Source organism: Oryx dammah, unplaced genomic scaffold, assembly GCF_014754425.2.
Source record: "Oryx dammah isolate SB20612 unplaced genomic scaffold, SCBI_Odam_1.1 HiC_scaffold_29, whole genome shotgun sequence".
NCBI lineage: Eukaryota > Metazoa > Chordata > Mammalia > Artiodactyla > Bovidae > Oryx > Oryx dammah.
Genome location: NW_024070213.1, coordinates 77,843,776 through 77,868,646, shown reverse-complemented (window position 1 = coordinate 77,868,646; position 24,871 = coordinate 77,843,776). Strand labels below are relative to the sequence as shown.

General features: G+C 36.9%; 1 protein-coding gene across 1 annotated transcript in view; it reads right to left on the bottom strand.

Moving 5' to 3' along the window:
* The window catches only part of PDZRN4 (PDZ domain containing ring finger 4), a 416,014-nt gene extending 396,393 nt beyond the window's left edge, over window positions 1–19,621 (bottom strand). Inside the window, exons 1-3 of the mRNA XM_040233503.1 lie at window positions 18,837–19,621; window positions 16,280–16,366; window positions 14,309–14,416 (exon numbers count right to left, since the gene is read on the bottom strand). Coding sequence (XP_040089437.1) covers window positions 14,309–14,416; window positions 16,280–16,366; window positions 18,837–19,487 — 846 coding nt within the window. The 5' untranslated portion in view covers window positions 19,488–19,621. The remainder of the gene's footprint in view (window positions 1–14,308; window positions 14,417–16,279; window positions 16,367–18,836) is intronic.
* Window positions 19,622–24,871: the final 5,250 nt, after the last annotated feature.

Here is a 24,871-nt window from a genome sequence, read left to right as displayed (position 1 = left end):
ACACCCCTTGAATGTATGGCTGTAAAGACCAGGGAGTGGGGGGAGGTTTGTGTTCCTCAGTCTCATGGGACTATAACAATTGGAGAGGCAGTTCTTGACAGACTACCATTCCCACAGCACTGCATAGATAGCACACTGAAAAACATCCAGTCTTTCTGAGACAGAGGCCTAGTTATGTGGACAGGAGCTGAGGCTTGTGGGGCAGGCTTTCTGGTCTGGCACATGTCAGTTGGCCTACAGAGCTGCTGTCAGGGAATTGACACCATGGATGTAATCTTTGACCTCTCCCTCTGTCTCATTCTAGTTCATTGGAATCTTTCAGAAAGGGGCTTACATCCTAGCATGATGTCTTGATTTTTGCAGCTACTACCAAAGGACACCTATACATTACCTAGATCTGGTGGCTAACAAGGCTTACACTTGTGGTTCAATAGGACTGTATATATTTGCAGTCTCTAGATGCTGCTGCCTGGGGGTCTTGCTTCCAATCAGCCTGAATCTAGGGAATGAGAGAGATCCTACCCTTTGGGACAATAAGTGGTGTTGGCATACCCTCAACACTGGGAGCTATTAAATAAAATAGGATGCTTGGACAATCACACAGGTTTAGGAAAGACTCAACAGCTAGGGCAAGGTTGAACACTAAGGTTTACCTACCTAAGACTAACACTTCAAAAAATGGGAAAGATAACTGTTTCATCTAATGCACAGAAACTGACACAGAGAATCAAGAAAAATGAAGGAAGACAGAAATATGTCTCAAATGAAAGAACAAGGTAAAACCTCAAAAAGAAAAAAAAACCCTTAATGAAACAGATATATGTAATTTACTCAATAAATAGTTCAAAATAATGATCATTATAAAACTCAAGAGAAGAATGAATGAATGCCATGAGAAGCTCACAGATAAAATATAGGAAATACAAGAAAAATGAAAAAGAACTGAAGAACACCATAAGTGAACTGAAAAGTATACTAGGAATGTTTCAACAGCAGACTAGATAAAGCAGAAGAAAGAAAAATGTCGGTGAACTCAAAGACAGCACAAAGAAGTTCACACAGAGGAACAAAAAGAAAAAGTAATAATAATAAAAAGTAAAGATAGTATCAGTTCAGTTCAGTCGCTCAGTTGTGTCCGACTCTTTGCGACCCCATGAATCGCAGCACGCCAAGCCTCCCTGTCCATCACCAACTCCCGGAGTTCACTCAGACTCATGTTCATCGAGTCAGTGATGCCATCCAGCCATCTCAGCCTCGGTCGTCCCCTTCTACTCCTGTCCCCAATCCCTCCCAGCATCAAAGTCTTTTCCAATGAGTCAACTCTTCTCATGAGGTGGCCAAAGTACTGGAGTTTCAGCTTTAGCATCATTCCTCCCAAAGAAATCCCAGGGTTGATCTCCTTCAGAATGGACTGGTTGGATCTCCTTGTAGTCCAAGGGACTCTCAAGAGTCTTCTCCAACACCACAGTTCAAAAGCATCAATTCTTTGGCACTCAGCCTTCTTCACAGTCAAACTCTCACGTCCATACATGACCACAGGAAAAACCATAGCCTTGACTAGACGGACCTTAGTCGGCAAAGTAATGTCTCTGCTTTTGAATATACTATCTAGGTTGGTCATAACTTTTCTTCCAAGGAGTAAGCGTCTTTTAATTTCATGGCTGCAATCACCATCTGCGGTGATTTTGGAGCCCCCCAAAATAAAGTCTGACACTGTTTCCACTGTTTCTCCATCTATTTCCCATGGAGTGATGGGACTGAATGCCATGATCTTTATTTTCTGAATGTTGAGCTTTAAGCCAACTTTTTCACTCTCCTCTTTTACTTTCATCAAGAGGCTTTTTAGGACCTGTTAAACAACAGCAAGCGAAATGACATTTGCATTATAGGAGTCCCAGAAGAAAAAAGAGAGAGAATGGAGAAGAACACTTATTGAATGAAATCATGGCTGAAAACTTCCCTAGACTGGGGAAGAAGTAGCCTTCCAGATTTAGGAAGCCCAAACACCACCAAATAAGATGAAGTCCAACAGACCTATACTAAGCAACATTGTAAATAAAAATGTTAAAAGTTAAAGACAACCAGAGAATCGTAAAGGCAGCAAGAGAAAGACAACTTGTTATACACAAGATTATCAGCAGATTTTTCCGTAGAAACTTTGCAGGCCGGAAGGCAGTCACATGATATATTAAAAGTACTGAAAGAAAAAAAAAAAAAACCTTCCAACCAAAAATACTCAGCCCAATAAAGTTATCATTGAAAATTAAAGGAGAAATAAATAGTTTTACAGACAAGCAAAAGAAAAATGAGTCATGAACATTAAAACAGTGATACAGGAAATGTTAAAGTGACTTCTTTAAACTGAAAAAAAATGGTGTTAATTAGTAACAAAGAAAAATATGAAAATATAAACCTCACTGGGAAACATAAATACATTTTATGTGAATTAATCACTTAAAAAGTTAGTATGAAGATTAAAAGACAAAGTACTGAAACTCACTATAACTATCTATGATAATTAGGTAAGGAATTCACCAGATAAAAAGATGTACGATGTGACATCACAAACATATAACATGAGTGGGGAGTATAAAAATGTAGAATTTTAGGATGCATTCTAACATAAGTTTTTATCAACTTAAACTGCTATAAACTGTTATATGTAAGCTGTATGGTAATTACAAAGCAAAAAGCTATTGTAAATTCACAAAAGATTATCAGAAAGAAATCTAGTATATCACTAAGGAAAGTCATCAAACCACAAAGGAAGAAAGCAGGAAAGAAAACTGGAGTAGAGAAGCTATAAGACAGCCAGAAAACAGTTAACAAATTGGAAATAAGTACATAACTATTAATAACTACTTTAAATATAAAGAAACTAGATTCTCCAATCAAAGAGATAGAGTGGTTACAAGAATAAAAGACTCACCCTGTGATAAACCATAATGCAAAAGAATATGAAAATGAATCTCTCTCTCTCTCTCTCTCTATATATATATATATATACACACACATATATATATAGTTAAATTGTCATTCAACAAATCTTAACTAGTTCAAGAAGACTTAAATTATATCAAGGATCTTTTCTGACCAAAACAGTACAAAAGTAAAAAGAATTATATGAATAAGCTAGAATTTCACAAATATATGGAGATTATACAACACGCTACTGAACAACCAATGATCGACAAAGAAATCAAAACGAAAATTTAAAGAAATATCTTGAAACAAATGAAAATGGAAATACAACATATCAAAATTTATGGTATGGAACAAAAAGTAGCTTTAAAAATGAAGTTCATAGCAATAAATGCCCACCTCAAGAAACAATAAATATCCCAAATAAACAACATAACTTTACAACTCAAGAAACTAGAAAAAGAACAAAATTTAGCAGAAGGAAAGAAATAACAAAAATCAGAGCAGACTTAAATAAAATAGAAAGCAAAAGACAATATAAAACATCAATTAAACAAAGAAATGGTTCTTAAAACGTTAAAACTGATAGGACTCAAATAAAATCAGAAATGAAAGAAGTAACATTATAACTGATACTACAGAAAAACAAAGGATTATAAGAGACCTACTATCAACAAGTACATACTGACAAATTGGACAACTTAAGTCATGGATAAATCCCTAGAAATAAAATCATCCAAGACTGAATCACAAAGAAATGGAACATCTGAACAGAGTGATTACCAGTAAGGAGATTGAATCAGTAATCAAAAACCTCCCAACAAACAAACCCCAGGATTAGGTTGCTTCACAGTGAATTCTAACGATAATTCAAAGGAAAATTGATACCAATCTTTCTATCAAACTCTTCCAAAAAACAGTAGAGGGAACACTTCCAACCACATTTCAGGATGACAGCATTACCCTGTTACTAAAACCAGACAAAGAACCACAAGAAAGGAAAACCACAGGCTAATATCCCTGATGAACACAGATCTAAAATTAACAAAATATTCACAAACTGAATTCAGCAATACATCAAAAGGATCATATACCATAAACAAGTGGAACTTAATTCCAAACGTAAAAGTATGGTTCAATATTCACACATCAATCAATGTGATAAATCACTTTAACAAAATGAAGGATAAAAATCATGATCAGCTCAGTAAACGAAGAAAAATCATTTGACAAAATGTAACATCCACCTATGATAAAAGCTCTCAACCAACTAGATACAAAGAGAATACCTCAACATAATAAATGCCACATATGAAAATTCCACAGCTAATGGCACACTCAATCTTTAAAAAGATTAAAGTTTTTCTTTATAAGATCAGGAACAAGACAAGGATGACCACTCTCACCACTTTTATACAACATATTAATAATATTGGAAGACTTAGCAATCAGATGGGAAAATAAAATAAAAAGCTTGCAAGTTAGAAAGGGAAATAGTAAAACTTTCACTATATTCAGATGACATGATTTTATACAATCATCTTTTGGTATCCACATGGAACTGGTTCCAGGAACCAGCCCTCTCTAACACCAAAATCTGTGAATGCTCAAGTATCATATATAAAATGGCATAGTATTGGTGTGTAAAGTATGCATGTTCTCTCATATAATTTAAATCATCTCTAGATTACTTACAATACCTAATACAATGTAAATGCTATGTAAATATTTGTAATTTTTTTTTGAACTTTCAGGATTTTTTTTTTTAATTCACTGTTGATTGAATTTGCAGATATAGAACTGGTAGATAGAGACAGTCATTTGTACAAGGAATTTTCTAAAGACACCACCAAAAATGGTTAGAACTAATAAATAAATTCAGTAAAGTTGCAGGATACAAAATCAGTACACAGAAATCAGTTCCATTTCTATAGAGTACTAATGAACTACCTAAAAAATAAATGAAGAAAATAATCACACTTACAATTATATCAAAAATAATAAAATAACTAGAAATAAATTTAACAGAACAAGTGAAAGACCTGTGCACTGAAAACTATAAGACATTGGTGAAAGAAAATGAAGAACAAAAATAAATTGAAAGATAGTCTGTGCTCACTGATTGAGAGAATTGCTATTTTTAAAATGTTCATACTACCCAAAATAATCTACGGTTTCAATGCAATCCTTAGGAAAATCTGGCATTTTTCACAGAAATAAAAAAAAAATCCTAAAATAAAATTTGTATAGAACCACAAAAGACCCTAAAGTAAACTTAAGAATAATGAAAAAGCTGAAGACATCACACTCCTTGATTACAAACTATATTACAAAGCTATAATAATCAAAACATTATGGTATTGATATAAAAAACACATTGATTAATAGAATAGAGAGCCCAGAAATAACTTCAGGCACACAATTATGTACAACAAAGGAGTCAAGACTACACAATGGGAATAGGACAGTCTCTTCAATAAATGGGCTTCCTGGTGGCTCAGATGGTGAGGAGTCTGCTTGCAATGCAGGAGACCTGGGTTCAATCCCTGGGTCAGGAAGAGCACCTGGAGAAAAGAATGGATACCAACTCCGGTATTCTTGCCTGGGGAATTCCCTGGACAGAGGAGACTGGTGGGCTGCCACCCATGGGACTGCAAAGTGTCAAACACAACTGAACACCTAACACTTTCGCTTCAGTAAATCGTGCTGGGAAAACTGGACAGTTACATGCAAAAGAAAGAAACTAGATCACTGTTATACTCTAAACAAAAATTCATTTAAAATGAATTAAAGACTTGAATGCAAAATCTTAAACCATAGAACTCCAAGACAACATAGGCACCATGGTTCTCAATACTGGACTTGGCAATGATTCTTTTTGGATTTGACAACAACAACAAAAAAAGAAAAAGAAACAAGCGAGAATATATCAATCAAACTAAAGACATTATGCACAGCAGAGAAGAAAAAAGTGAAAAGGGAGCTTACTGAATGGGAGAAAATATTTGCAAATCATATATTTGATAAGGAGTTAGTATCCAAAACATATACAGAATATATACAATTCAGCTAAAAAACAAATAATCTGATTGATTATGGGTAGAAGAAGTAAATGCTTTTTTTTTTTTTTTTACAAAAAAAGACATGCAGATAGCTAAGAAGAACATGAAAAGATGCTCCTCATCACTAATCAACAGGGAAATGCAAAATCACAATGAAATATCACCTCACATCTGTTAGAAGAGATATTATCAAAAAGATAAGAGATGACAAATGCTAGCCCAAATGTAGAGAAAAGTGAATCCCTGCATACTATTGGTGGGAATGTAGATGGTGAAAAACACTATGAGAAACATTATGAGGTTTCTTCAAAAAATTAAAAATAGAACTACCACATGATCCAAAAATTCTACTTCTGGGTATTTTTCCAAAGAAAATAAAAATACTGTTTCAAAAAGATGCATGCTCCATGTTCATTGTAGTGTTATTTAGAAAGACCAAGATATGTAAAGAACCTAAATATCCATGGATGTATAAATGGATAAAGAAATTGTGAGATATAAATACATATATGTATATGTATATATACACACACATATGCATATATATACACACATATACATGTACACATATATCAATATATATCAGCTAAGTGAAATAAATTAGAGAGAGAGAGACAATGGGATCATACTTATATGTAGAATTAAAAAAAAAATTCTCATAGATACAAAGAACAGATTGTTCAATGGTTCTCAGAGCTGGGGAGTTAGGGATAGAGGAAACAGGCAAAGGGAATATAAAGGTAAAAACTTCCAGATATAAAATAAATACATGATGGGAATGTAATGAACAGCACAGCAAGTATAGTTAGCAAATGCTATCTTGCATATTTGAAAGCTGCTAAGAGAGTAGATCTTATAAGTTCTCATCACAGGAAAAAATCCTATAAATGTCCATGGTGACGATTTCAGCTAGACTTAACGATGGTGATTGTTTTTACAATATATTCAAAATACCAAATCATTGTGTTGTATACCTGAAACTAATATTGCATGTCAATTATACCTAATAAAAATCATCTAAATAAAAGTAAATTATATAGGTGCTCTGTTGAGACTTTGTAGCTGGGAACTAAAGGGGGAATGGGAGTCACAGTTAGACTTTCTGACAGGGACACCACATGCAGTTATGTGGTGTGCTAACTGCACAGTCATATATGGTGGCCCTGTTTACTTTCTCAGAAGCTTAGTACTCAAAAATCAAAGTTCATATCTTATAAATTTAAAACATAAATCGGTGCTTAACTCACTAAAGCTCAAGGTTTTAAAGAAAGACCTTTCTAGCTTTTCTTTTGTAAGCTAAAATAAAACATTTAAAATATTTTAAACATAACTGAATTTATTAATAATAGAAACTCAGGAGATTAGCAAAATACTATGATAAACTGGACAGAAAATTTGAGGAACTTGCTGTTGTTACCCTCATAGCTATGGGGACAAAACTGGAAATAAGAAAAAATTGAGAAATCTTTGTAAGATAAACCAGCTCAATTCCAAGGCTGAGACCCAAGTTCAAGGCCCTCATTTCTTCCTTAAACCAAAATGCTATGTTACATCCACAGACTCCACTCTTTTACTAATCCCATATCATGATGTCTCAAAATGAACTGAAGTACTTCTAGGATAACAAGAAAACTAAAATTAATCCAGTGTCATTCCACTAAGACAAGATGATAATGTCCATTTGTCTCCATAACAATTGAAACAGCAGCTTCACATAAAAGCCTGCCTTGCCTTATATAGACAGAAAACAGGCCTTCTACATAAGGAGCTGCTTGAGAGCAGAGAATGAGCCTTATTTCTCTTTATTTCCATAATACAGCCATGCCACTTAACACATATAGGCAGTTAATAAGATACTTGTTAAATGACTGAATTAAATCCTAAGTCTACAATTTTCTCCTGCAGCCCTTTTTGCCTCTGATGTCTATATGAGTATGTGAAATGTACAATTTAAAACCTCCTACATTTACTCATTCAAACTGTGGTGTCTATGGACATGGGAATGACTGAAAACCGGAGTGACTGAATTCTCCAAAAAAGAAAAATACAACTGCCCTTCCCCTCCCTGCTCTCTGCTTTATGTTTTAAATTTATAAGATATGAACTTTGATTTTTGAGTACTGTCTCTCTGCTTTGAAGAACAAACTACTTGCATAAGCTGAATGAGACAGATCAGGCTCACAACAGCAGGTCCCAGGCACCTGCCCTGTGCCTGGCACTTCATGCACACAATAAGTAAGAATGGCATAGAAACTGAGGCACAGCTGGCTTATTCAAGTGAAACTGCAAGTGCTAGTCTTTCAGTCATGTTTGACTCTTTGCAATCCCATGGAGTGTAGCCTGCCAGGCTCCTCTGTCCATGGAATTTTCCAGGCAAGCATACTGGAGTGGATTGCCATTCCCTTCTCCAGGGCATCTTCCTTACCAGGGATCAAACTGGGGTCTCCTGCAATGCAGGCAGATTCTTTATCATCTGAGCCACCAGGGAAGCTTATTTAAGGTCATACATTTTAAAGGCAGGACAGGAATTCCAGCTAGATCTCCCTGATTTCAGAATTCATGCTCCCACTGCACCACAGTACTTTTCAAGATATATTAAAATATACAATTATATAATGATAACCATGTATTACAAATGGAATCATGATTTTAAAACTCATTGCGATGTACTTCTTTACTTGCACTTAACAAGACTGCTTTATTTTTCTCCTAATTCTTTCAGAAAATCAGTCAATGTTAATATACATTCTAAGAACATGGGAGGATGATAATATTTTATTGATGAATTCATTAAATAGCAATTTGTCAAAAATTCTGATTCCCTACCAGTTATATAAGTGACCTACAGAACCTGTAAATACTTCTTATGCATACACAAATTAGCATGGCTGCTTAATGACACAGTAAGTTACACTATGCCATCAGGCACATATAGGGGTACCTCACTGAAGATCTGATTCAAAAGCATTTTGAACATTTAGCTCTAATCTGCATTTAAATTTCCTGCATTAACAGCCACACCAAATTATGCAGAGCCTTGGGCAAATAAACATGATAACCGTCAAAGATTTTCAGTTTAGTGGAAGAGAAAGTAGTGACAGAGAAAGCAGGATATCAGGAACTAAAACAAAGTATAGTTGGCAGTCTGGAAGAGATAATAAGTTCTTGTAGAGTCATTGCATTTGTAAAGTTCTTTCTGCTAGTACTAAACAGAGCACTTTCTAGAAAGTGCTATACTGACATGATTCCATGTTGGAATTCTTTCTAAAGTAAATGGAGAAGTCTTGTGTGCTGCATTTCACAATGGATTTCAAACTAAATAGAAGATATTTAATATATACACTAAAGAAAAATCTGCTTTCTGCGCCCAACTGTCCTCAAAAACTTCACAGCACTTGACCCCTGCACCCTAATCTCCAGAAGCTGAAAGAAGGGTGGACTTTGCTGTCACAATCTCAAAGTATTGCTGGGAGTCAGGGGAATGGGTAGGGGAGAACAAAATGTGAAGAGCCATGAATGACCATCCCCCCCTCACTTTCTCATTTGGAGGTTATAGTTGTGTAACAATGGCACCCCACTCCAGTACTCTCGCCTGGAAAATCCCATGGACGGAGGAGCCTGGTGGGCTGCAGTCCACAGGGTCCCTACGAGTCGGACACGACTGAGCGACTTCACTTTCACTTTACACTTTCATGCATTGGAGAAGGAAATGGCAACCCACTCCAGTGTTCTTGCCTGAAGAATCCCAGGGGCAGGGGAGCCTGCTGGGCTGCCGTCTATGGGGTCGCACAGAGTCGGACACGACTGAAGTGACTTAGCAGCAGTAGCAGCAACCCACCACCAGCATCACAGAAATAACAATCAGAAGAGTAGCTGCTGACAGCAGCAGTGAACTTTGACTCTCAGCTCCCTCTCACATACCCTCAGGCACCCTAACAAGATGATGACTAGGTATTGGTATTGCCCGTATAGAAGTGTGCCAAAGCCTTTGACAGTATCAAGGATCTTCTGTGATCCTTTGAGCCTTGAAAGGGTGAAAAATAACATGCAAAAGATGCTTTTATTCAGATGTACACTCTGGTGAATTCCTGGTCTATGTGAATTTCTGTGATGTTTCAAAATGTCTAACAATATCTTCTGCCTTTTCAGTCTGATACTTTGACACCTAATATTGTAACTGACATATCATAACTGATGTCTTTTCTGAATCTACACACATAAATATTTTAACAAATGTGGATATGTAAACATCTATAAACTGGTAAACATGATTGCTCATGGTGACTAGCTTCAAAACTAAATTTGCCTTTCATTATGTGAAAAATATGGTATGGATTTATCTCATGACTATAATTTTTATTTATATTTCTTGAATTAAGCTTCAGTGGAATGCATAATATTTAAAGACATACTTTTGGAGTATTTGGCTTTTGTTAAACTTTAACAAAATTGTTATAGCTAATATTTTTATTAGCATTAGCAAAATTTCTTTATTAGCAGAACCAAACTTTTAACATATCTACTTTCTCCTTCAAATGAATGATTTAAGAAAATTTATTTTATAAATTTATTTCATAAGCCTGTCATAATGAGTGCTTTAAATACTTAACTAGACAAATAATTTTAGTATATTTTAAGTAAAAATGAATTATAGAACAGTTTCTATTTTTCATTTAAGTCATATATCCCTGAATTCAAAACATTTAGTAATATGTCAGACTGTGGGAATTAAGTCACATGTACTATAATATATGAAGTATTTGGGTACTTTATACTGTAAACAAATATATTTTTTGAACCAGGTTTAAATCAGCATGGGCATTTGAAATTCAAAAATTGAGAAAAAATTATCAAATTAATTCACTAAACAAATCACTGAGCACAAAAAAATGAAAATTAATCTAACATAAAATCTGTTTTTTTAATGTCTGTATATTTAAAATTAATCAACATATTTCTTATCAGCTTCCCATTATAAAGTTTACTGCTGCCATAATGGCAAATGAACTAATTAACTGACAAGAATTATATCTTTCTTACATACAGATAGGGATATTCTGCACATATACATGCACAAGAACAAACAAGTTTATTTAAATATGTATATTAAGTAAGGTCATACAACTACCTTTCATTCTGAAAAAGTTGATGGCATCCCTGAGCAACTAAATATGAGAGATTTATTTCTAATCATCTTCTTTACAAACTATTTCATGCTATTTAACAGATAATATTTCAGAAATGTATATACCACCTAACTCATTTCTTAACAACAAATGTGGTCACATGAATTCATTATAGAACTATACAGAAAATATGCATAATACCAATGTACTCTGGCAAAAAGGATTCATTGATAAATCTCTATCATTGAGGCAAATTTCAAGAGAGTTCCAGAAAAATATCTACTTCTGCTTTACTGACTATGCCAAAGCCTTTGACTGTGTGGATCACAATTAACCGTGGAAACTTCTTCAAGAGATGGGAATACCAGACCACCTGACCTGCCTCTTGAGAAATTTGTATTCAGGTCAAGAAGCAACAGTTAGAACTGGACATGGAACAACAGACTGTTTCTAAATCGGGAAAGGAGTTACGTCAAGGCTGTATTTTGTCACCTTGCTTATTTAACTTATATGCAGAGGACATCATGAGAAATGCTGGACTGGATGAAGCACAAGCTGGAATCAAGATTGCTGGGAGAAATATCAATAACCTCAGATATGCAGATGACACCACACTAATGACAGAAAGTGAAGAAGAACTAAAGAGCCTCTTGATGAAAGTGAAAGAGGAGAGTGAAAAAGTTGGCTTAAAACTCAACATTCAGAAAACGAAAATCATAGCATCTGGTCCCATCACTTCATGGGAAATAGATGGGGAGACAGGAAATAGTGTCAGACTTTATTTTTCTGGGCTCCAAAATCACTGCAGATGGTGACCGCAGCCATGAAATTAAAAAAACACTTGCTCCTTGGAAAAAAAGTTATGACCAACCTAGACAGCATATTAAAAAGCAGAGATATTACTTTGCCAACAAAGGTCATCTAGTCAAACCTATGGTTTTTCCAGTAGTCATGTATGGATGTGAGACCCAACCAGTCCATCTGAAAGGAGATCAGTCCTGAATATTCATTGGAAGGACTGATGCTGAAGCTGAAACTCCAATACTTTGGTCACCTGATGCGAAGAACTAAATCACTGGAAAAGACCCTGATGCTGGGAAAGATTGAAGGAAGGAGGAGTAGGGAACGACAGAGGATGAGATGGTTGGATGGCATCACCGACTCAATGGACATGAGTTTGAGTAAGCTCTGGGAGTTGGTGATGGACAGGGAGGCCTGGCATGAATTCCATGGGGTCGCAAAGAATCACACACAACTGAGCAACTGAATGGAACTGAGGTAAATTTCAAGCTCTTGTCATTAGCAGCTAATACATGCACATCAAGGTGTAATAATAATAATACTGCAGCTGGTTATAAATTATAATTTAAATCAATTGATTGTCAATATAATTGATCAATCAACCTCATGATTGATCTTTTTGCTTTTTATCTGGTAGTATTTAAGTAAGGTTATTTTGAAATATATTAGTAACAATATTAGGAATAGAGATACACTGATTAATCAACCATAGTTTTTATAAATATACATCTTTACATTAACAAAACCAATACACTTTTAACAAATTTGCTATATTACAATATAAAAGACAAATTCTTCTTCCTCCTTTTCCATACAACATCAACAAAGCATACATTACATTGCTGCCTAGTTGGAATAAATCATTTTCAAATCCTGGGTATGTGTTTCTGTTATAAGTACATGTGAGTATGCGTGTTAACGGAATATATATATATCCAGTTCCATCAGCACTTCTAATAGTAGCATATGTAGGCATTTGGTTTTCATTAACTGGAAAAACCTAAATGCTTAGAGATAATGCAGAAAATAATAAGAACAATTTTTTGTTTGTTATCTTTCCTTTATATCATACAGCACAAACATGAGTAGAAACAGACAAATTTTAACTTTAGATACTGTAGCATGTAAATGTTTCCACCAGGCAATTTGTCAAGACAAACTGGATAACATCAGTGAAAGTAGCTCTATACTTTCTTGGCTACAAAAAGAGAAAATCTTGATACAAGAGACCTCTTTAGATAAAAAACACAATTTTTTAGCCAAAGGCAACTCCTCTCTCTTCCCCCAAATGCCTAATCAGCTAATTTCTAAATGGCATAAGTCAACCATAAACTATAGACTCTTCTCTACTCTTTACCCTCATTCTTGGTCAAATTATTTGAAATTCAACTTTTTAATGCGCAAATGAACAAAAATCTAAAGCATTATTCAAAGTTTAATAAAAAGTCTCCATCCAGATAGTTTATACAGACACTCAGAAAGATAGAGATTACATAATTTAGAAAACAGAGTTTTTCCAAAAGCACAGTGGAGTTAAATAAATGTTCCAAATTTCCATTTATGCCTTTACTAATATATTGGAAATAATTCCATTGATAAAAGTAACCTAATTTTCAGTTAAGCCAAATAATACTATCCAACAGGAAATGGCAACCCACTCCAGTATCTTTGCCTGGAGAATCCCTTGGACAGAGGAGCCTGGCGGGCTATAGTCCAAGGGGTTACAAAGAGTGGGACATGACTGAAGCAACTTAGCAACCAATTAACATTTCAAAAGCACTGAGTCAGTAAATGACAGTGACGCCAAATTCCATAATCACAACTCAGATTTCACTAACTTGTAAGTGTTTACTTCATCAACCCTAAATACAAATAATACAGACAGAATATACAGAAGAAAAAATAGTTTCCAACAAGTTTTTGCAATAAGAAAAAAAAGCTGCTTCTTTTTTTTTTCATGTAAAACTTGAACAAGATAACCATATTAAACTAACAAATGTTAAAAAGGTATTGTATACATAATTCCAAACTCTACACATAACTTACCAATTACAAGTTTAAAGATAGTAATATTTACTCATCAAAAATGTTCTTCAGAGATTTATCATCCTTTTTGAGATGTCATAAAAAACAAATCCTTTGATAATCACACACTCATCTTTAAAATTCATGGGGACAGGCAGTTTTTTCAAATGGAGACATTATTTAACACATTTAGAAATTTTGGGTGACTCATTCTTCTAGTCCAATATCTAATAATTAAAATAGGTCACTTAAATACTATTGGGAGATATACACTTTAATAAGTACTATACCTAGGAAAAGTAGTAAGTTTGGAAATTTAAAATGTCTAAATATTCTTTCACAAATCCTATTTGTATTTTATTATTGTCTTACCTCAATGATTTTGTCATGAATTTCCAGGCCATCTGCTCTATCAGCAGGTCCATTTTTCAAAATTTTGGAAACATAAATTCCTTCCATTGGTGTTTCTTCCTGATTATTCTATTAAAAAAACCGTTAGCAGTGAGAAAGATGTGAACAGAATGTTAAGTTAGATTAAAAAACAATTTAGTAAATGCAACATTGTCAAACCTCCTTAAACATGCAACTCTCTTTCTAAACTGAAGATTTGGCATTGAACTATAACTTACTTAACACCAACTAGTCATTAATCTAGATGGCAGCTTTAGTGAAGGAATCCCACATCTTTGACAATATTATTTACCTCCTGTTTTTGTGTACAAATACATAAAAACTATGAAGAAAGCCATGTATAAGGTGATAACAGTAGGCTTCTAAGTATCATTTATAAAACATCTCACTTCTAAAGAGGTGTAGCAATTAAAAGGACTCTAAGTTGAAGGAAATGAAAAGCATATCCAGCCTCACTATGTAACTGGTTTGAGAGGTGGTCATGGTTCTAAAAATATACCCTCACAATGGGACACATTTGGAAATATAGCTCTGACTGTATATATTCACAGGGGAAACTATTTACTCAAGCATAAAATTCTAAAAGATCAACTCCAAATTTCAGTGGCTTCCTGGAATGGGTTCCATGTACAGTGAGTCTGATTATTAGTTAACTCTCAAACACATAGTCAGTATCATACATAGAGAGCATTTTAGTAAGTCACAGAACACCAATTACATTGCAAAACTCATTTAGGGAAAATGCCCAACATCCTATAATAATAAATTATATAATTTTAAATGTCATCTCACTTTATGGCAGGTTAAATAAGATTATTTCTCATTTATTAGCTTTCTTTAACATGAATTTTAAGAGGCTCTTAAAAATGTCCAGTTTCATCTAAATGTCAAACACTTAACTAGCATTTATAAAAATATTACTTAGGGGATAAGAAAACAAAATGATATGCTAAAAGGACTTCTACCTTTTCATAATAAAAGGGAACGGTTCTAGAAACAGAAGCGTAGCAGTCATTAGTTGCTAGGTTTTCAAAATGCTAAATAAAAGGAGGATACATGTCATGCCACCCTGGCCTGAACACAGCATATGGCCAACAATGTTCAGTTCCCATAGACAGCATCTGCAATGCAGGGCGCAAAACTTTCATGACAGCTGATTTGGGAAATTGAAATATGATTTTTAAAAAATTTTATCACCTCTCCTAGTGAGGATGAAAATTAAGCTGATACAGTATTTGAAGGATAAGAAAGAACTTTGCAACTACAGTATTTATTATGAGTTTATAAACTCATGAATTTTGAAAACAATTGGCATCAGTGTAGAAAAAATTATTCATTCAATTAAATAAAGGAATTGATTTGGAGAGTCAAAAATATGTCAAATTAACTATCTTTTCTAAGCATGATATTTTCTATGAAATTGTGAAAACAACTATCTCTTATTTCAATTCATTTTAACTCTTCATTCATTCAAGATATATTATAAACTTACTGGTCTGTGTTAGCATCTGAACATTGATCAATTTGACATTATAAATAAGAGTTACGAACAAGTAATACACCTAAGGTTATCAAGCAGAAATTGCATATACATTTTTGTGAAATAGATTTATTTAAGAAAGTTGCCAACAGGTCTATACAATGTAGATAGAACGTGAAATGTACTCTTTTTTTTTTAAGTAGCAAAGTTAACTGTTGTTTTGTCTTATTTTTCTCAAAAAACTCTCACCATGTTCTGGAATATTTACAATTAAGAAATCTGATACTTGCTTACAAGCACTATTTTAAAGATTAAATCACCATTTATTTTTTTACTCCAAATCCACAAATGAAAGCTAAGTCTTCTATTATTTTATAAATAAGAAACGAGTTATTCATTCTTCTATTATTTTATAAACAAGAAACGAGTTATTCATTAACAAGATCAGTTACCTGATTTGGTCGACCTCCTATAATATTGAATCCCAAAGTGTCATTTTCTCTTTCCAATACAATAGTGAGTGGCTTATGTTCTCCTTCCTAGAAGAAAAGGGATAAAATAACTAACTAGTTAAAAATATAAAAGGAAAAAAGCAAATGCTACAATATTATTTTTATTTTTTTTAATATAAATTTATTTATTTTAAATGGAGGCTAATTACAATATTGTATTGGTTTTGCCATACATCAACATGAATCAAAATTTTTTTAAAGTAAAAAAAATTAAATTTGGAAAAGAGAAAACCTTAAAGTTTTAATGATAAGGATGGCTGAATTCTTGAGATTAATTTCTTCCTAAATTTACAATGAAAGTATGCATTTGAAGGAAAAACCATGGATGTAAGAAAAATAACTATTTCCAAAAATGGCTAAATGGCTGTGTATTTTTACACATGCAGCTTCTATCCTAATGTAGCATCTAATTCTGAGTCCACTGTGATTTAAAATAGATTTCTGATTCAACTATTCAGGTATCTGTGTTTTTCCTCTCCATTATAGATGAGTTTAGTAAATTGTTAAATAATCTAAGAATTATTTTATATAAAAATTTCACTTTGGAAAGTCTTGAGGGATGTAAAGGATATTTATAAATTTATATATAATATATTATTTATAAATTTCTTTCAACAGTAATATTCAGATTGTTATTGAAATACAGGGTCTTGTAAGTTACAGTAATCCTAATTTTAAATGGTATTTTATTTGGTTTTGCAGAATTTTAAAAAGAGAGAGAGAGGATTTGTGTTAACTAAAGTAGCATGCATTGCTTTCCTGATGGCCAAATAATTGGTTACACAAATAGGAATTCTATCTACAATATCTGCTTATTAATAAAGACCAATTTAAACATAAGATGAAATAGTACGAGACTATGAGTTTTATTCATGGTTATGGACACTATTAACTATCCGGGAAAATTACATGTTTGGTAATTACTCTGGAATGATGAATTTCCATAAACATCGTCACCGCTACTACCATCATCACCACTTTATCTCAGAAGCTTTTCCCAGGCAGTGTGCACAGCAGCCCCTACTGGTGGAGGCAAAACATTTCTGAGCAGCACAGAGAAGCCTTTTGGTAAGTAGTCTGTAGATCTCCCTTAGTTTGGTAAGTAGATACAGATCTCGCTCAGTTCTTCTTCACTTCTCAGAACCACAGCCTCACTTGTTGCATGGACTTCTCTGTCATATAATCTAGCCTTGCTCCTTTCCACCAACCATTGCTTCCCCAAAACCTTGCACCCTTAACCAGTATTACAGACCATAATTCTGTGCTTCTCTCTGGTCTTCCCATTTTATAAATTTAACTAGATACAGATACAATAGAGAAAGAAATGTAATAGAATCCAATCTTTTACTAAGGGTGTACTTCTGTTTATCAGACTAGATACAGCTCAGCTCCTCATCCTTCAATTATCCTTTTTTAGGTTCAAGGACAGAAGCTTCTAAACTTGGTGCTTGAGCTGGAGGCAGTGCAAAGCAGTCCCAGATGGGCACCCTCCTGGGTTGCTCCTCCCCAGGAAGCTGGGGAATGAAAACAGCTCCTTGAACGGAGTGTAAGTTCTGCTAAATCTCTGCTCACCATGGCAGCGACCAACAATGTCAAACACTGTGCAGAAGTCCTTCAGAAGAGAAGGAACAGCTTTATAAACAGGCCTCGTCTCACCCGCCACTTCAGGGAGGCTTGTTTATTCGGTAGGAAAGTGGGCAGTCCAGGAACACATTTCAAGGCCAGAAGCCTCGACAAAGAAATGAAACAGCCCAGGAGCTCATCGGGCTAGTCTGAGCGCAGATGGATGTGAGCTCCTGACTTGGTTCCCCAAGTCTCACACTCACACGCGCAACATTCCACTAACAATGAAATTAGGAAGCACTTAAGGACTATTAGGGAGTGATGAAAATAACCTGGTGGGTCTAAGAAATGTCATCTTTTCATTTCTTAACTCCAAGTGATTCTGGTTTCCCGCACCCCTGAGTCCCTGCGCTGAGTAGAAGGTGGCTGATACCGGCGGTTTGGTAGAAACTAAATCTTTCAGACCTGAAGGTGTGAGACTGACTGACACGCCCTGGGATGCTCGCCAGCGGCAGAGGGGAGGCAGAGTCAGAGAGGTCCTTGTTTGCTGGCTTTCCTCCTCACACTGGCTTCAGGCAAAGACCAAAGGTAGAAAAAAAAAAAAAGGCGGAGAGGCTAGGGCAGGAGAGTGAAAGACGTGGAGCAAGGGTCTGGTGGGAAAATGAGTTTTATTAATTCCTCCTTCTCCACCGAAAAGTTGGAACTGAAGCTGTTTACTTCTTCCAATCCCATTATAAGGGAAAGGGGAGAATCCTCGTTGACTGCAATACTAAAACACAAGACAGGTAAGAGTAGTGGATGATCAGGGCGGTGGATGCTTCCTACTGCGGGAGGAAGGATGTCACCTTGCAAAAGAATCTTGAGTGCCAGAAAGCACTGGTCCCCTTTCCACCCTGATGGATCATTCCCCGGTGCCCCATCCCTCAGCGCTTACCGCGTCGTGGCCGCCACCCAGGTCCCTGACGAAGTTGCGGACGTGAGCCATGTACTGGGTCAACTTCTCCTGGTACCTGCGGGCGGTGAGCCGCACCTCGCCCTGCAGCTCCCAGAGCTGCGCTAGCAGCGCCTTCTCGCGCTGCCTCCAGACCCGAGGCCCGGGTCCCCTCCAGCTCCCGCCGCGGACGCCCGGCGACCCCCCGCGTGCGCCCCCGCCCCCGCCGCGGCGGATGCCGGGCGCTGAGCCGCAGCCCCCGCGCACTGACCGGTCCCCACTACCCAGGCCGTTCGGCCGGGAAACGCTGCCCGGGGGGTGGCGGCGAGCAGGGCCGAAGTCGCAGCGTTCGACGTGTGCCGCCAGCTCGTTCAACTGCACCGAGCGGCCGCAGCCGCGGGGGCGGTAGTCGCACTGGATGCGCAGCTTCTGGACGAGGCTGCGCAGAGGCAGCACCCGGTACAGCTCGCCCGGCGCCAGGGGCCCGCACTGCAGCGGGCACCGGCGCCGCCGCGCCGCCCAGGGCAGCAGACAGCGGGCGCAGAAGACATGCCCGCACGGCGTGCACAGGGGCTCCTCCAGCACCTGGCCGCACAATCTGCACTGGAAATCTGGGTCCACCGATTCGGCGAAGCGCTCCAGGGCAAAGCCCATGGTGGGGATGAGGGAGAAGGGGGCACGAATGCGGGGTCCACCTACTCCGAACCCCCTGTCTCCCCCGAGCTACCACAGGGACAGTGCTCTTAGCTGAGAGGTTCGTCGGAGGGGAGAGGAAGGGTGAGGGGGAGTGATCTCGGAGTTTGTTTGGCTTGAAGTTTTCTGGCTCCGACTAGGTCCCCTGATTCTGCCGTATTGACACGAATAGACGCCACCTCCAGGGGATCCCCCTCTCCCCGCTTCCCCCAGCCCCTTTCCCTCTTCCCTCTCCCCCCTCCGCCAATCTACGTACTCCTTCGCTGTCCGCTGCTCTGCAGTTTATATTATTTCAAATTTTGTCAGAGGAGAGCTGAGGTCGGATTACAGCGATCCGCTGGAAAGCTGTGGACCTCTTTGTCCGAATGGTGGACTTCAAGCAGTCCTTGGATAGAGCCGGCACGGCACAGTGCAGGCGTTGAGAAAGAAGTCAACCCCATCAAAATGGACGGTCTCTCTGGAAGAGCAGGATCGTGGTCGGGTTTTCCGCTGTCTTCATCGCCAGGCATTCAGTCGTTCTTCAATAAATGTGTTTGAGGTCGATGAGCTTCTGTTCTTTCAAATCCGCAACGAAATTATCCGCTAAGTGACTGCGGCCGAAGTATCTACTCCGAAGTATCTACAGAGCCAGGCTTCTTAAATCACGATCCAGAAATCAGGTGAGTGTAAGAGAGGCGGGATGTTGACTGACAACAAAGGCCAGGAAAAGGCCAGGTGCTCACCTTGGGACATCTCCCGCTTAGCGAGAACTTGAATCGCCATTCAAGATCCTCAGCAGCAGGAGGACGCTAAGATTCTGTTACCAGGCAGTCTGACTCCAAGTTCAAGCACCACACCATCCGTCTTGTCTTCTACTCCCACAAACATTTTACCACTAGAGACGGGAATGTGATCATTTGGGCACCTGAAAAGGAGAATTGAAGGAAAGGATTATGAAAGAAAGCAGTGAAATAACAGAAATAAAAATTTACGACCAATTCCCCCTACTTACCTTGAAAATACAGTTTAGATCCAAACTGCCCCCTTCCTCCAGTTTGACTTGTCAAAGTGTGTAGCAAGCAGGCCGTACAGGACACATGGAGTAAGGGAACCCTTTGGCCTTCCTGCCCCAGCTTTCTTCACCATCTTCTGAACCTTAGGAATGCAAAGCAATCCTGTCTCCAGGATAACACCACTTCCTGCCATTTTTCTTGAAGTTACTTCCACATAACTTAGGATGAACTTCCTAAAGTAGTCCCTGATTGACTCCTCACTGTTCCCAGAAAATTATGTACTTGATATAGTGCCAAAATGTATCAGTTGAAACACATGAAAGAGGCTCCAGACTTTGTCCTTTAAATCCCTGACACCAACTAAAGAGTTAGCAAAGGCTAATTGTAGAGGCTAATAAGAATTTTCTGAGCCTTTTGAAAGAGGAGACTTCATTAGAGTAGTTCAGTAGCAAGTGAGGATCCTGGGGTGGGTTGCCAAATATCTGATATGTTTTAAAACTTGTTTCAAAACAAGATAATGTTATATGTACAGTAACAGTATAGGATATACAGTATATCATACAGTATATGATAAAGTAACATTTGGCATAGTGCTCTACATTCCTCTCCCTGTTGGCCAAGTAAATAAACAATAAATTCACTGAATAAATAAATCATTTAACAGCATGAACATGTTCTTGGGAACTGGGTGAATCGGGAAAAGCAGAATGTTATAAAATGTTTTCAAATAATTCTGAGCAAGAGGCATCTATTCCATCTTTTTAAGCTATTGAAAAAGCTGTGACTTAAAGCTGTGACTTTATAGATAGGGCTTGGCAATTATTGTTTTACAATAGAAACAATGGCAATAGGAACTTTTTAAAAAAGTGAATGTGAACAGATGGAATCTAAAAATATTTTAGAAATATACTAGAAAATGAGACTTGCAGTTACTTGAAAAGAAAGAATTAAAACAATGGTTACATAATGCACTCGGTCCATCCATGCAATTCTTACAACAAAAGTTAGAAACGTGAACAGGTTATGGTATGAGTTTTTCCAGGTTATATAATGTTTTGATTGCTAAAGGGAAAATGGATGTCAAAGACCGTGTCCGCAGAGAATAACAAGTTCAAAAATGAGAACATGTAAAGTGAAGCCAAGTAACAAAGTAGGCCAAAAGTGAACTTGGGAAAATCTTTTAATTTTGAGAACATGCAAGCTTGAGTGTTTCCAAAAGAGTTAAGTGCTAGGAGAAAAACAGTACAAGTTAAACCCTAAAGTAATGGACACACTTAACATGAACCCCATGGATTCTTCCCATCTGAATATGTTGTGACATAATAAAGGTGTGACATCAGTTGAGCCAAATAGTCTGATTTCACTTCACAGACTGCAAAAAATTATTCTACATATAAGAAAAATAGTAATATCTAGGAAAGCTTGGCAAGCTAGAAACATGAAACTGAGTTAGATTGAGGTAATTAGCTGAATTAAGCAAAGGAAGCATTTGGAATAAGTTTAAAATAGAGTATGCACAATATTTCAGCAAAACTGATCCAGTAATATTTAAATGTCTTTTGGCAACTGAGACAAATTATTGCCTTACATCATTAGTTTGTGCATATCCTTATGCTTTAACTATCATAATTTTCTTTTAAGGGTGTCTGGTTAGTGAAGTTTGCAGGCTGAATAGCAATAGTGTAGGAAGAACTGAAAGATGAACCATTGTCTCCCTTCTTGTCCAGGCATCCTGTTGGCTGTAGCCAAGACCATGCCTGTCTTTTTTCTCTTAAGCTTTCTTTCAGACTGAACTTGAGAATATGAATGGCCAACTGAGAGACGAGGGGAAGACAATACATAGACCTAGTTTGTCACTAAGCCAAGGGGCTCTGGCTTGATTCAAAATATCTTTAACTAGTTGATATTTGGTTGGGTATTTTCAGCTTAAGAAATAGTTTTTCCTTCAATTCACTGTCAGGAATCATATTCCTAAAAGCATATTAAAAAATTAACTTGCTATATTCTTTGGGTCAATTTCTAGACCAGTAATGAAAAATAAAGTATGCCCATAGATGTTTTGAGTGAAGGAGGCAGGGTTCCAACCCAGTTCTGAGTTATCCTTACTTTCAGGGATGAATAGGGAATCAGAGAGTTACTTATTGTTAAGTCAAATGTTAAAAGACCTAATACTGAAATACTATATTCCAAGACTCACAAATGATGAATGGAGAGGTGAAAAATAAGGAAAAGATATTTTCCACTCCATGCGAAGATAATACTTTACACCAACTCATTTGTGATTTTTGTCATGGTGTCTCATGAATTCGATTAAGAATTGTGAAATCAGGAAACCTGAAGAAATTTTTTCAAAAATTAAATAAGTCATTTATTTCATGTTTATATAGCATAATTTATACTTTTAACACAAGTAATTTTTTACATCTTATAAGAACTGGAAATCCCATCATTTATATTTTCTTTTCTCTGACTCTCTAGTCATTTATCATTAATTAATTTCATGGTCTATAATCAAATACATTTTCCCAAATTTATGGTTAGAGGAGCCTGGTGGACTACAGTCCATGGGGCGTAAGAGTCAGACATGACTTAGTGACTGACAACAAAATAAAACTATATAATATTATTCTGATAGATAAGACAAAAATACCCAGCTGCTCTATATTTATCAGTATTAGCGAAACTAAAATTCATTTTTGTTCTTGATAGTTTTGCAGTATAATCTAAGATCAGAATTGTATCTAGTAGCATAAATGAATATGTTCATAAAGCATAAGATAATATAAATGTCAATGTAGGGAAAGAGCAAATTAGCCAAGATGGCAGTGGTCAGGCTTTCATTCTTGCCCCATGTTTCCTAAATGCATGGTTATGTAACAGCTGTGATCGCTTATAGCACTGCACACGCACATCTCAATGTACCTGCTTGGCTATGGGCCACTTTTGTTCTATAAGCATATATAAGCTCCACCTGAAAAAGCCCTTGTGGCTACATTATTGCTGTGTCCTCTGGGTCAACCACAAAAGGAGAGAATACAGAGTGTCTGCTGCTATGGCCGGTGCACCCCCATTAGAGAATAAACATGTCTGCAGTTCCTATGGCTCCTTGAGTTTTCTTCCAGCTTCCCCTCTCCCGTCTTGCCTACCCTGGGTTCAGCAAACAGTGTGCACAGCCAGGAACAGCAAGACTGTCAGCTTGAGACTAGTTAAAAATTCCAAACTTGATAAAGCGAGAGATGCTTTAAAGTTGAATTTCTGAAAGTCCATTTAAAACAAGGTAGGTATTTTTAGAAGATATGTGGGTTACATACTATGCCAGATGAGAGACACTCTGTGGTATATTTTACTCATTGGTAAATAGAGAATTGGTTACACTCAGAGAACGGAGAGCTGTATAAGTCTTTACAATCCCTGTCTTTAGGAGTTATTTGCTATTATCTTGCTTTTGGGCTACCTTTGGCAAAATAAAGAGGTAGAAGCAACATCATGACAGTACCGAATGCCATTTTTAAGAGGAATAAAGTGATATGAACAAAGCTATTATGCATTCCAAATACAGTAAAAGATTTATGGTAATTGTGCCGTCTCTGTGAGAATAACTTGTCAGACAAAGTGAAATGGAGAATTTGAAGAAAAGCAATTAATCTAGACAGCATATTAAAAAGCATAGACATTACTTTGCCAACGAAGGTCCATCTGGTCAAAGCTGTGGTTTTTCCAGTAGTCATGTATGTATGTAAGAGTTGGACTATAAAGAACGCTGAGCGCCGAAGAATTGATGCGTTTGAACTGTGATGTTGGAAGACTCTTGAGAGTCCCTTAAAATGCAAGAAGATCCAACCAGTCCATCCTAAAGGAAATCAGTCCTGACTATTCATTGGAAGGACTGATGCTGAGGCTGAAACTCCACTACTTTGGCCACCTAACTGACTCATTGGAAAAGACCCAGATGCTGGGAATGAATGAAGGCAGGAGGAGAAGGGGATGACAGAGGATGAGATGATTGGACAGCATTACCAGCTCAATGGACATGAGTTTGAAAAAAACTCTGGGATTTGGTGATGGACAGGGAAGCCTGGCATGCTGTAGTCCATGGAGGTCACAAAGAATTGGACACTGACTCTGCAACTGAAATGAATCAATAAAAAATTTTGGCAACTTTCAATTCCCTTATAGTCTGACTCTCTAAAGTCACTGAAACATTACTTAAAGTAACATTCAGTTCAGTTCAGTTCAGTAGCTCAGAGGTGTCCAACTCTTTGCGACCCCATGAATCACAGCACACCAGGCCTCCCTGTCCATCACCAACTCCCGGAGTTCACTCAGATTCAAGTCCATCAAGTCAGTGATGCC